The sequence below is a fragment of the Lethenteron reissneri genome, chromosome 46 (assembly GCF_015708825.2).
Source record: "Lethenteron reissneri isolate LAM-NWPU_2019-01 chromosome 46, ASM1570882v1, whole genome shotgun sequence".
NCBI lineage: Eukaryota > Metazoa > Chordata > Hyperoartia > Petromyzontiformes > Petromyzontidae > Lethenteron > Lethenteron reissneri.
In genome coordinates this window covers 8,042,609-8,056,806 of record NC_083824.1, presented here as the reverse complement: position 1 = coordinate 8,056,806, position 14,198 = coordinate 8,042,609, and the positions used below count along the sequence as shown (strand labels likewise).

The 14,198-nt window shown below is 46.3% G+C and overlaps 1 protein-coding gene across 1 annotated transcript in view; it reads left to right on the top strand.

The window, feature by feature from the left end:
* The window catches only part of LOC133354290 (paired amphipathic helix protein Sin3a-like), a 31,435-nt gene extending 20,542 nt beyond the window's left edge, over positions 1-10,893 (top strand). The window contains 10 exon segments of the mRNA XM_061571029.1: positions 145-261; positions 590-828; positions 1,359-1,542; positions 2,067-2,691; positions 3,518-3,687; positions 4,190-4,360; positions 5,098-5,190; positions 5,893-5,987; positions 6,465-6,708; positions 7,896-10,893. Coding sequence (XP_061427013.1) covers positions 145-261; positions 590-828; positions 1,359-1,542; positions 2,067-2,691; positions 3,518-3,687; positions 4,190-4,360; positions 5,098-5,190; positions 5,893-5,987; positions 6,465-6,708; positions 7,896-8,138 — 2,181 coding nt within the window. The 3' untranslated portion in view covers positions 8,139-10,893.
* The last annotated feature ends 3,305 nt before the right edge of the window (positions 10,894-14,198 follow it).

The window sequence follows — 14,198 nt, the reverse complement described above, 5'->3', positions numbered from 1 at the left end:
ATAGTTACATTTGCATTATTAAATCTGACTCTTAAAAGCTTTCATTTCAATTATAATTGTTATGACGAGTGTAGCATAGCTTAATGGAGTTGCTCTGGTATAGAAGTTAAAGCTAATGTTAAGCTGCTGATGTTTTGTGCACAGGTTTTGAACGACACCTGGGTGTCTTTCCCATCGTGGTCGGAGGATTCCACATTTGTGAGCTCCAAGAAGACTCAGTACGAAGAGCACATTTACCGCTGCGAGGATGAACGATTTGAGGTACCGGTCTCTGACCTGGCTACTTCACTCTCCTACTGCCCCTCCTATTAGGTGTGTTCGTATGTTTTTAGAACCGTTTCAACAAATGCTTGTTCCTGAACTTTGGCATCTTAGGTTTGCCGCAACAGCATGTGGATGTTCCATTTTTTTTCTTGTCCCCTATTTTGTTACTCGGTTGCTGTTGCTTTGTGTTCCTGTTATCTGCAAAATTTGCATCAATTATAGCCTCCTTTTATCTTTCACTGGCTGACCATCCTTACCTCCCCCTGCCATCCCCCACACTACACCACGTCTCATCGTTTGCCTCCCCCACTGCCTCTGCCGTCAGCTGGACTACGTGCTAGAGACAAACCTGGCGACGATCCGCGTGCTGGAGAGCGTTCACAAGAAGCTGTCGCGCATGTCGGAGGAGGACAAGGCGCGCTTCCACCTCGACAGCTGCCTGGGGGGCACCTCGGAGGTCGTGCACCGCAAGGCCGTACAGCGCATCTATGGTGACAAAGCCAATGAGATCATCGACGGCCTCAAGAAGAACCCCGCTGTCGCCGTGCCCGTAGTCCTCAAGAGGTACAATTTTCAGCCAGTGTAGTGGACTAAACTGCACTTAGAATATGGCAAACTCAGTTATCTTGTTGATGCATTCTTAGTAGGAATGAAATGACTCGCCTGCCCCCCTCCCCCCCTGGTGATTTGATGGATTGCCATATTTTAGTTCAGCAGTTATTAACGAAAATTATCTTGTGCACTGTGCTGCACAAGTTTATTTATTCATAATAAAAAAGCCATAACTTTAAAAGTGGTACTTAAGTGATGCCACTACTGTGATGTATAAGTGAGAGGAATAATAAAATAATTCTTGCAAATATCCATTGATATCCGTTTGGCAAATCCAATGCTTGAGCCAGCAACTCGCTGTTCTTGATGTCCTTTAATGCAGCCAGGCTTGACACTGGCAATAAGAAAATAATGTGAATTGCACTAAGTAGCATTATCATTGTAGCATTGTAATGTTGGCTATTGCAGCATTTAAAGGATACGTCAGGCCCACCTGCTGATCTGCTCTCGCCCCCCCCCCCCTCCCATGCTGTTGCCAACAGGCTCAAGGCAAAGGATGAGGAGTGGCGCGAGGCGCAGCGTGGCTTCAACAAGATCTGGCGAGAGCAGAATGAGAAGTACTACCTCAAATCACTCGACCACCAGGGCATCAACTTCAAGCAGAACGACACCAAGGCCCTGCGCTCTAAGAGCCTCCTCAATGAGATTGAAACGATCTACGACGAGGTAAGGGAAGCTGGGGGAGACTTGCCTAGTGTTTATTTTAGTTGCTTGATCATGGATGGTGGTGGTGGTGGTGGAGATTGAGGTTAAATGTCTTGTCAATGTGCATGTAATGTTTTGCCAACCTACTCGATGCAATTCAATGTTACTATTCGGTGCCATGATGCAATTCACCAATTCCGTTTCTTTGTCTTTTTTTACACTAATATTTGTATTTTTATTTCGTATGTTGTCATATTTGTTCTGTCTCATTCCATTAAGCTACTGGTAACATCTGCAGGATGATTGGTATAAACTAAATATAAATTTTAAATGCATGATTGGTAGCATGTATCTTGAACTGAATTTAATTTCGATTGATTTAAAAGTATGCGTGCCTGGTGGGGTACCTCTTTTACATAGCAAGGCACAGTACTTGCTTTATATAATTTTGTAGTTTAAAATGCACAGCAGAGACCAAGGTTGTCCAAAATTGTGCCTAACCTCCTGTGCTGCTTTTCCCAACCCTGGCGCCGTGCGCTGCTCAGCACCAGGAGCAGGCGGCGGAGGGAAACGTGTCACCGGCGTCGGGCCCGCACCTCGAGTACGAATACGAGGACAAGCAGATCCTGGAGGACGCCGCCTCGCTCATCATCCACCACGTCAAGCGGCAGACTGGTATCCAGACGGAGGACAAGCACAAGATCAAGCAGCTAATCTACCACCTCGTGCCAGACCTGTTCTTCGGCTCGCGCGGTGAGCTCAGCGACATGGAGGAGTCGGCTGCGGGAGACGAAGATGCCGCCCCGACCGTGGCCTCCTCCACGGATTCGGCCGAGGGCAAGGCCAATGGGCCAGCAGATGGCAGCAGTCCCGGGAAGGGCAATAAGTCTGAGGGCAGCGGAGGGGGCAGCGTGACGGGCAAGAGCAAGCTGCTGTTCGCCACGACGCACGCGCATAAGCTGAAGGGGCTGGAGCATGTGTACAACCTGATGTTCGTCAACAACAACTGGTACATCTTCCTGCGGCTGCACCAGCTGCTGTGCTCGCGGCTCCTGCGGATCTACATGCAGGCGGAGCGGCAGATGGAGGAGGAGCGCATGGGATCGGAGCCCGCAGCCAAGAAGGACAAGAAGGAAAGCCCTGCCTACCAACTGCGACTCAAGCAGCCCAGTGCGTGTCGCCCCGGCAGACTTAACACACGAGATTACTCAAGAATATACAAGTGCTCTGGAAAAAATACTGCTGCAGTCAATAAATTTAGTTTTTGTGGCCCACTGGGCATGATCATAGTTTTTCTCAGCATGCCATAACCATGTATGAGAAAAAGCGGGTAGTTGGGATTGGTGTTCGGACAGCGTTATTATACATGGCGGCCAGCTCTTTGAGTGGAACGCCAAAGTGGCTCGCCAACATTTAATTACTTGCATTGCCACAACTTGTGATCTCTGTTCAAGTGGGCACAGGGTGAGAAACAGATAGGGTTCCTTTGTCATGGAAAATACATTAAGAAACAAGCTATGCTCTCACCAAGGCTATTTGACTTTTGAAGCTAAGAAATAAGGCAAAAACATAATAAATGTAACCATCTCTGATTTGCCTTTATTTGGCGATAGCGGTTAACAGTTGATTGAGGTTTACTTTTGTAGGTTGTCTGGTAACTTTACGGTAGTTGATTTACCATGGTCGATTAGTTGACTGGTCAGCTTTACCGGCTTACTTTGTGTGGTGATTGGCTGGCTGTAGCTATTACTAATATAATAAGCCAAGTATGTGTTTCTCCCGCACGTGACGTCACTCCACATGCTGCTCCCCTCCACAATAACCATTCGCGGGTGACGTCACTCCACATGGGCCCCCCCCTCATTAATAATCATGAGCTGAACAATCTTCGATTTCAGATTTAGTGCAATATACACCTGTCCTTTTACGGGCAAACAAGCTAGTTGATGAAGAATGTATCTGACTGCCGCTTACCTTGCTTCCCTGTGGACTGCAGGTGAGCTGGAAGTAGATGACTATTACCCGGCCTTCCTGGACATGGTGAAGAATTTGCTGGATGGCAACATGGAGTCATCCCACTATGAGGATACTCTGCGCGAGATGTTCACCATCCACGCCTACATCGGCTTCACCATGGACAAGCTCATCCAGAACATTGTCCGCCAGGTCTGCTGCCACCTTCGCCACACACAGCCACCTTGCCACCCATTGCATTACTATTGCAAGTGGCATAATTCAAGCAGTACAATGCGCTTTATTGCAAGTGCTGTAAATGTTATCGCTGTAACGGTTCGTTCACTTGCTCGCATGGTGCATTGGTTAAAGCATGCGTGCAAGAACCCCTATTCCTATTTGTGAAAATTGCACTTGTTTTGTGCATGTGAAGCCCGCAGGCACTATTTATTATACTTGCACCACAGAGGATAAAAAATTGTTAAGAAACTTATGAATATCGTTTTAGGCAAGTCATTTGAATCCTGGAGGTAAATCATTGCATTTCCTGTACCATAGCATATAGTTCGGTAGAATACACTTGTATTTCAGCACATACAATTCCACAAACAAGGCATTGTGACGTTTAGCTGCTGCCATTGCGATGATCAGTGCTAATCATGCCCTCTTTCCCCAGTCTTCATCGCTTCATTTCTAACCACACATTTGCCAACAGCTGCAGCACATCGTGACGGACGAGGTGTGCGTGCGGGTCATGGAGCTGTACCTGGGCGAGTCGCCGGCCGCTACCGGCGGCAGCTTGGCCACTCAGAGCAGCCGCTCGTCTCACGAGGCCGCCTACCAGAAAAAAGTGGAACAGCACATGTCCGATGAGAACTGCTTCAAGGTACGGCACTGCCCACCCACCCCCAACTCCTCGCCGATTGTACGAACCATCCAGTTGCTTGTCGGTTGCCAGCGTATTAACAATAAGTAATTGTTTGGTCAGATGGTTAAGCGGATAAATACTTCTTCTTGGTTCTTTCGGTAAATTCACGTAGAAGGAAAGTAATAAAATAACAAAATCTTCACCTGAGGACGGCTGCTTGCGTTGTGGCCGAAACGTCGTGAGAATTATTTTATTATGTTTTATTTTTGTTATTTTATTACTTCCCTTCTACGTGACTTTACCGAAAGAACCAAGAAGATGAATCCCTGCAGTCACGAAAGCTTTAAATCGAAATCGGACAAATACTGTCTCAAGTGCTGAGCAGCTACCTCTGAAATGCCCAGTGAATATGGGTTTCGCCACGTGTAATGAAACTGGCTTCTCAAGCGTAGTGAGTGAATGGCTTCAACTCGGTCACAATTCCTAGAAATCAGAAACCATTGATCTCCTTTTTGACCTCTTAGCTTTTTTTTTCCAGCATTGATAGTAAAACATTTAGTTTTGTCATGACATTAATTGCAAGGGCGTGTGATAAGAAAAAGTACTGTCGAAAAGATGTATTTTTGTAATGGTGTCTTGTGATGAGATGTCTGCCTGCTTTTAAATGCTTCTGGAAAGGTTTTATTGTTGAAGACCCATCGGCTGGACTAAAGCACAATTTGACATTGATTTGGGGCATTTTTTCCACTCTGCAGGTCATGTTCATCCAGAGCGAGGGTCGTGTGAAGCTCATGGTGGAACTGCTGGACACAGATGAGGACCACTCGGACGGCCCCGTTGAAGTAGAGGTACATGCACTGCTCTTGTTGTTACGACACCTTTCATCCTTTTGCCGTGGCTACCACCTCCGTGTAAATCAACGGCGTTGCATCTTGTCGATTTGTGCCTAGTGTTAATCTATACCGCCAGATGCTTTTCTGAATCGCATCGTCAGGTATTTTAAACAAGTTTTCTTAAACAAAAAAGCTGGAAACATTGGTCCAGAATGGCCTGTAAGCTGATGAAGTAAAACCTTTAATCTATTTTTCTTATTCAGATACATTCAATCCACGATGGCACAATTAGTTTTTGTTAACAATTATTGTATCCGTTATTCCGATTTTATAAGGGCCATTTTGTATGGCAATGTGAAATATCAAAAAGATATATATAATGGAAATGCCAGTTCCATCTCACCTTCAACCATTCCATTGCACAGCATCATTCTAGTTAAAGGGACACCCAGTGCCAGCTGTTCCTGCACAGCACAAGGTGGTCGCAGCACCGGCCTGCCGGCAGGGAGTGATTTTATCATGTAGAATTTACCAATTTATTTGTGAGCAATCAAATTTGGCAGATGTGTACGATTAGTTTCACAGTAGGCTCTCCTTTTCTAGCAGATTTTAATTAATAGATTTTCATTATGCTGCCACTAGGATCATTGTTGAATAGCACGCAGATTATTGCAGCGGTAGCATTAACGTGTTTTTATTTGTGGTGGGCGTGGGCAGCGTTGGTCGGACTACGTGGACCGCTACGTGAGCCCAGACTTCTCATCGCCTGAGCTAAGGGAACACCTGGCTCGCAAGCCTGTCTTCCTGCCCAGGTAAGCCGTCTAGAGTGCCATAAAATCCACATTGCTTTGTTCTATTTGCTGGTCTGGTCAACCAAGCATTGTTTGCCATAAGCTAATTTAACTCGTCCTATGGATCAGATTAATTAGTTGTACTCGTGTAAAAGCAAAAGGTTTATTTTTTTTATATAAATTATGTAGAACTTAAGAGGAATGGGAATATACATTTATTGAGTCCAGAATTTGTTTTACTAATTTGATTCATCATAAGATGCAGCTTGATTGTATGAAAGTAAGGCAAGGGCTGTCTCAAGAAAACAAACATTCAATTAAAACACAATCTTGCATTGCAGTATCTCATTTTTTAACATAACAGTGAAACCTTGCCCAAACTCTTTTTTTTCCTCCTCACCAAAAACATCCATACACGACAGTGCTACTTAGTGTCTTGGGCAACAAGTTCTGCATGAAGTGGCAGTGGGATTTTAATTGGCAACTCTTGCCCTGCAGGAACCTGCGTCGAGTGCGCAAGTGGCAGCGGGAGCTCGACTGCCAGGAGAAGGAGAGCCGCGAGGCGGCGAGCGGATCAAGCGGCGCCGGCAGCACCACTGGTGCCACGACCCCCAAACCTGGGGAGCCGGAGACCTTCAACAAGATCGAGTGCAACTTCAAACTCAACTCGTACAAGATGGTCTACGTGTTCAATTCGGAGGACTACCTTTACCGACGCACCGCCCTGCAGCGTGCCCAGCAGGTAACAACCACCCCTCCTCCATACTGCCGCTCTTCTTCCGTGACTACTTCCCGCGGGGTTCGGATTAACGGAAGTGTGATGCATAGATTGCCAGTGGTGCACAAGCACACTCCCTAATGAAACTGGTAAACTAAAACTAACTATTTTTATTTTACCATGTAAGGCCCACTGAATCTGTATAGCTCTTGTAGAAGCAACCTGGCCCACATATGGTAGCTCAACGAAGTGGCTTGTGTGGAATAAATAGGAGCCAAATAATCTAAATGCATGGTCCTAAATGTGGAGGGAAAAACCGGAGGACCCGGAGAAAAATCCTTGCAACCAAAGGGAGACATGCAAACTCCAAATATATACAGGCATCAAGGTCTGGATCGAACCCACGACATCCTGTATATACATATATCAGGTGAGGTAGTTAACATCTCGCCACTGGTGCTCGAGCAAGCACACTACATATGAAGGTGTTAATGGTACATGTGGTGAGGGTTTTTTTAATTTGTATAGTTGGGTTCTTTTGGAGTTCAATGTTTTTAAAGAATTATATTTATCCAAAGTGCAATACTTGGTTATTTATTGAGTGCTTAACTTTATGGCAAAGGAAACTAGGATGTATCTGGAAAAAATGTGTGCTTTTGAGGGGATAACTGTAAAATATCTGCACAAGCTCATGAACCCTCTTAAGTAGGAAAACCATTAGGACCCCCTTTCACGGAGGTGACTCATCAGGGTTGTGGGCTGCAAAACAAATTCTGCTGTTTTACCAGGTGTTACAGGTGATAGTTGTCCTATCACCTGGGCCCATTTTGCACAGTGCAGGATAATTGTATACATTTTTATTTGTGGAAAATAATATTTTAAGATTCATGGGTCTGTTTAACTTGACTCTAATCAACCCAGCAACATTTCAGTTGTCCACAACAAACTGATGGAATTTGGATAGGTAAATCGGTCCCAGAAATTCCGTAGGTTATTAAACAAGCTTATTAGATTTTCTTTTTATGTGAAGCCTTCGCTGCAATTATTATTATAAGAATACATATATTTTTTGTCATTTAAAAGTGATGGGTGTCTTTCTCTCGTTTGTATTAATTATGGCTAACAATCGCCATTGTGGACTGGCGTGTGGGATGCCACTCCACGGAGCTATTTTGCTCACCGTCACGCGCGCGGTTTGTTCCTGTCCGCAGTCGCACCAGCGCGTCTCGCGGCGCCTGCACCGGCGCTTCCACAGCTGGTGGGACGAGTGGAGCAAGGTGCACGTGACCTCGGAGATGGATGACGCCACCAACTCGTGGCTGCTTGGCCAGGGCCTGGAGGACATGAAGCCGTGCACCACCACGCGGCAGCTCGAGATCGTTCACCACATGCCGCTCAACAAATACCGTGTCAAGCCCATCAAGGATGCCGTCACCGACAAGCCGGCAGAGTAGGCTCAATGGCATCTACTGCATGACCATGAAATGTCGGGTCACAGCACCGGCACAAACCTTAGCAGCGACTCGTCCTGCATTCAAAGGTAGCTCTGGCTTTTTAAAACGTAGCCCGAAACCTGGCTGAAGCCGGGTGGGTCTCTTCTTTGGAATGGACTTAATTCAGTGCCCTTGCCAGGTGCTCCATGTCAGTTAGAGGCTACTTGAGGGAGGTCCTCGACCCTGTTGCTAATTTTTTTAGGCCTAGTTTTATCTAGGGGAGGGCCTCACTCAGGCATTTATATCTGGCTGAGCCGATTTGCTTTACTTGCTAGACAACGAGTATTCAGTGGAACTGTCATTGTACACAGAAATGTTGGACAGGTTTGCCTATGAAAATGTAAATTTTAGGTTTCTCTTTTCCTGCTTGGGTATTGTTCCATAGTCTTGAAAGTGTACAGCGCACGTCACACATGATTACCGCGTGCCAATCTGGACCTGTCCTTACGGAGGTTGTATGGTCAGATGCATTTTAAATCCACGTGTGGTTGAACTGTAAGATTTGTTGGATAGGTCTGAGCAGTGGTCAAGGGTGCTTGCTGACAGCACTTGCACCAACAGTCTGTTAAGGCTATAAGGGGGATCTTTTTCTTTGCAGTGGAAAAGGTGTCGATCTCGAGTACAGACGTTGTTCAAGTTGCCCAAGTCAGGCTATTGCTTTAGTATTATAGAATATTAAGGGACTGCATTTGCAGTAGGTGTACAATCACAAATCAAAAAACCCAACTTCCCACGTTCATCGTTAACACTGCCTTACAACATAAATATACGTAAGGGATATTTAATGGGTTCCTGGGATGATATGCTTAACTTTTGGGCAGCGGCCTTCAGTGTACTTTATACTCTTATGTTTCATAGTAAGGCAGCGTTAATGACCGATGTATTCAACTTTTTCGGTTTGTGCTTTGAGTATAGTTTGGCTTCATAGGTAACTTTAATAAAAAAGCATGCAGACTGTGCTACATATTTGGGTTTTTTGTTTCATCATTTTTATACTGCTCGATTAGTGAGGTACTGTATTTTAAAGTAATATGTACAACAGATGTAGAAATCTCATTTTTGCTAAAAGTTACATCTGTATTACAAAACCATGTTTTCGGTGACTGTTAGACCGTAATTGTATTTTCATTTAAAAATACAGAATTCATTCGTGCTTTTGTATCCTACATAATTGGAGCCGAAATAACAATTTGACTTTTGGTTCGTGATGCACAAGTTGTCATGGTGGTTTCACCGCATGGTTCTGTGTTTCATGCAGAACATCGAAGGGATGGATTTGAATCTCATCCCAGGGTAGAATGCTGACCTGAGGTGGCATACAGATTTCCCCGCTAGGTCCGTATTCTGACCCCAGTGGTCGGCTAGGCTGAGCCTTTGTCCAAACCAAGTCTCTCTAACATTGAGAAATAGGTGACGGGCACAGTGGATTATTAGGTGGAAGAGGGGGTGTTTGAGGACTCGCCCCCCGACCTGCCCCACACAATCCGAGGCAGGAGGTAATCCACTTAATATTAAGAATAAAAATGTGCCGTTCTTAATGTGTCCTTTTTACTCTTTAAAACAAACCCTATAGTAATTAAATACAAGTTACTGTAGATTACCTGAGTTAATCAGATGCTACGTCCCACCACCTCGGCCGAGGGAGGAAAATCCTGACATGTGAAGGATAAAGGTTCGTATAACAGTTTAGGTGTTTTTAAACATCTAAACATTTTTGTACTTTACTCAATACCCAATGGATATTGTGGAAGTCGTTTTTATCTTTTACAGAAAAGTGTGCACTTAAAGCCAGGGAGTTGCACCTGTATCCTTCACACGTCCCTAAAGAGCTCAAAGCTGTTCATTTTCCCCCCTCAAGCCTAAGCACTTAAAAAAAACCGGTGGATCTTAAGAAAATTAGCCACGGCTATAATCGCGCAGCCGGCCAGCACATCACTAATTGTGACCGATAATAAATATAGTTGCCCTTAAGTTTAACCCCAACTCGATGAGCCAAAGTAGAATTTGTACCACCTGAATTTCTTGGATGGCCATTTAAAAGTTTATTTTGATAACCCACACATTTTTTTAAAGGGTTTTCACTTCACTGTTATTGGCCATTACAATAAATTTTGTACGAAAAGGTTTGACTGGTGGTACCAAGTGAGGTCTAGTCTTGGCACAGACTTAGGTTTGCTGTTATTTCATCACCATTTTTTAAGTAACATTGTCATATCCTACGTGTTTAGTGGTACAGTTTGGTATGGCTTGTCAAGTGTTACTAGAATTTATAATTATATATATTTTTAAATTTTTGGTTTAAGGAGTCCGACAGATGCTCTTTTTGGGTGGCTCACACCCTTGCCAAAGAGCCTTTATATTTAAAATTTTATTTTTGATTTACAAACGGCGTTGAAAAGCATTACCCTGCCTGGTGTAAACTCGCTCTTTGTAAACCTGCTCTCCTGACTTCCTGCGTCGCTGGAAGTGTTTTTGTTTTTCATAAGACCACAACCTACCAGCGAGGGCTACAAGAAAAGTGTAAAGTGTGCTGTCTGGAGGCTGTGGCCTCTGCCGACATGTGCTAAGGGCCAGAGACTGTGTTTCGGCATGATGCATATAACTTAATTTCACTGCACATTTCCCAGATTGTAATGACGTCATTGTCCTGTTGTATTTTGTGATACGCAAGTGTAATAGTGATTTAAATAAAAGATACACTATGTTGTAATTGCCATTCTTTTGTCTGATTGATTTTTCTGAGTATTTTAGTTTTTTGCAATACGTTTCTTGCTCGTTGAGCGACATACCTGTTCCACGGATTATCCCGTTTATTCAGTTGTCCGGCTTTTCCAAGGGAGATCCTTTGTGCGTGAGCAGAGCAGCAACAAGTAAACCCGTAAAAACAAAGTTTTTCACTATAAATCCTTTATATGCGTGGCGGCTAGAGTCCTCTCGTCCTCTGGCTTGAGATGGCTGCCACCTATGGGTCAGATGATTGTCAGCCACCATTAAGCAATTGGTAATTAAATATTTAATTTGTTTTCCCTAAACAGTGTAAAATTTTGGAATTTTTTTTTCTCACGAAAATTAATTGTCACACAACGAGTCTGTGTGGAAAATGTCAGCTCGATTGGATCACGGGAAGTGGGTTAAAAAACGAGCGAAAGATTTGCACGGTCCTAAGCAAGCAAGCGAACTTAATATAAAGGATTTAAAAATATATTCGCCTGTGGAGGACGCGGGGATCGATCCCGCGACCTTTGGTATGGGAAGCGAGGGCGCTACCAACTGCGCTACTCTGCCACGGCCTGTGGAGGGGTTATGCTCTGGGCTCTTACACTGTGACGTTCAGCCAAAGCCATGAATGAGTTCTATTTGAATATATGTAAAATAAAAAATTTTTGCCTAAAAAGTGTAAAATTTTGGGAATTTTTTTTTCACGAACATTAATTGTCACGCACAACGAGTCTGTGGAAAATGTCAACTCGATTGGATCACGGGAAGTGGGTTAAAAAACGACCAAAAGATTTACACGGTCGTAAGCAAGCAAGCACGCAAGCAAGCGAACTTAATATAAAGGATTTAAAAAGGATGTTGAGTGGAGTTTGCCTGGTGCCAGGATGTAGAGTGGAGTTTGCCTGGTGCCAGGATGTAGAGTGGAGTTTGCCTGGTGCCAGGATGTAGAGTGGAGTTTGCCTGGTGCCAGGATGTAGAGTGGAGTTTGCCTGGTGCCAGGATGTAGAGTGGAGTTTGCCTGGTGCCAGGATGTAGAGTGGAGTTTGCCTGGTGCCAGGATGTAGAGTGGAGTTTGCCTGGTGCCAGGATGTAGAGTGGAGTTTGCCTGGTGCCAGGATGTAGAGTGGAGTTTGCCTGGTGCCAGGGTGTAGAGTGGAGTTTGCCTGGTGCCAGGGTGTAGAGTGGAGTTTGCCTGGTGCCAGGGTGTAGAGTGGAGTTTGCCTGGTGCCAGGGTGTAGAGTGGAGTTTGCCTGGTGCCAGGGTGTAGAGTGGAGTTTGCCTGGTGCCAGGATGTAGAGTGGAGTTTGCCTGGTGCCAGGATGTAGAGTGGAGTTTGCCTGGTGCCAGGATGTAGAGTGGAGTTTGCCTGGTGCCAGGGTGTAGAGTGGAGTTTGCCTGGTGCCAGGATGTAGAGTGGAGTTTGCCCGGTGCCAGGATGTAGAGTGGAGTTTGCCCGGTGCCAGGATGTAGTGTGGAGTTTGCCCGGTGCCAGGATGTAGAGTGGAGTTTGCCCGGTGCCAGGATGTAGAGTGGAGTTTGCCCGGTGCCAGGGTGTAGAGTGGAGTTTGCCTGGTGCCAGGGTGTAGAGTGGAGTTTGCCTGGTGCCAGGGTGTAGAGTGGAGTTTGCCTGGTGCCAGGGTGTAGAGTGGAGTTTGCCTGGTGCCAGGCTGTAGAGTGGAGTTTGCCTGGTGCCAGGATGTAGAGTGGAGTTTGCCTGGTGCCAGGATGTAGAGTGGAGTTTGCCTGGTGCCAGGATGTAGAGTGGAGTTTGCCTGGTGCCAGGATGTAGAGTGGAGTTTGCCTGGTGCCAGGATGTAGAGTGGAGTTTGCCTGGTGCCAGGATGTAGAGTGGAGTTTGCCTGGTGCCAGGATGTAGAGTGGAGTTTGCCTGGTGCCAGGATGTAGAGTGGAGTTTGCCTGGTGCCAGGATGTAGAGTGGAGTTTGCCTGGTGCCAGGATGTAGAGTGGAGTTTGCCTGGTGCCAGGATGTAGAGTGGAGTTTGCCTGGTGCCAGGATGTAGAGTGGAGTTTGCCTGGTGCCAGGATGTAGAGTGGAGTTTGCCTGGTGCCAGGATGTAGAGTGGAGTTTGCCTGGTGCCAGGATGTAGAGTGGAGTTTGCCTGGTGCCAGGATGTAGATTGGAGTTTGCCTGGTGCCAGGATGTAGAGTGGAGTTTGCCTGGTGCCAGGATGTAGAGTGGAGTTTGCCTGGTGCCAGGATGTAGAGTGGAGTTTGCCTGGTGCCAGGATGTAGAGTGGAGTTTGCCTGGTGCCAGGATGTAGAGTGGAGTTTGCCTGGTGCCAGGATGTAGAGTGGAGTTCGCCTGGTGCCAGGATGTAGAGTGGAGTTCGCCTGGTGCCAGGATGTAGAGTGGAGTTCGCCTGGTGCCAGGATGTAGAGTGGAGTTCGCCTGGTGCCAGGATGTAGAGTGGAGTTCGCCTGGTGCCAGGATGTAGAGTGGAGTTCGCCTGGTGCCAGGATGTAGAGTGGAGTTTGCCTGGTGCCAGGATGTTGAGTGGAGTTTGCCTGGTGCCATGATGTAGAGTGGAGTTTGCCTGGTGCCAGGATGTAGAGTGGAGTTTGCCTGGTGCCAGGATGTAGTGTGGAGTTTGCCTGGTGCCAGGATGTAGAGTGGAGTTTGCCTGGTGCCAGGATGTAGAGTGGCGTTTGCCTGGTGCCAGGATGTAGAGTGGAGTTTGCATGGTGCCAGGATGTAGAGTGGAGTTTGCATGGTGCCAGGATGTAGAGTGGAGTTTGCCTGGTGCCAGGATGTAGAGTGGAGTTTGCCTGGTGCCAGGATGTAGAGTGGAGTTTGACTGGTGCCAGGATGTAGAGTGGAGTTTGACTGGTGCCGGGATGTAGAGTGGAGTTTGTCTGGTGCCAGGATGTAGAGTGGAGTTTGTCTGGTGCCAGGATGTAGAGTGGAGTTTGTCTGGTGCCAGGATGTAGAGTGGAGTTTGTCTGGTGCCAGGATGTAGAGTGGAGTTTGTCTGGTGCCAGGATGTAGAGTGGAGTTTGTCTGGTGCCAGGATGTAGTGTGGAGTTTGTCTGGTGCCAGGATGTAGAGTGGAGTTTGTCTGGTGCCAGGATGTAGAGTGGAGTTTGTCTGGTGCCAGGATGTAGAGTGGAGTTTGTCTGGTGCCAGGATGTAGAGTGGAGTTTGTCTGGTGCCAGGATGTAGAGTGGAGTTTGTCTGGTGCCAGGATGTAGTGTGGAGTTTGTCTGGTGCCAGGATGTAGAGTGGAGTTTGTCTGGTGCCAGGATGTAGAGTGGAGTTTGTCTGGTGCCAGGATGTTGAGTGGA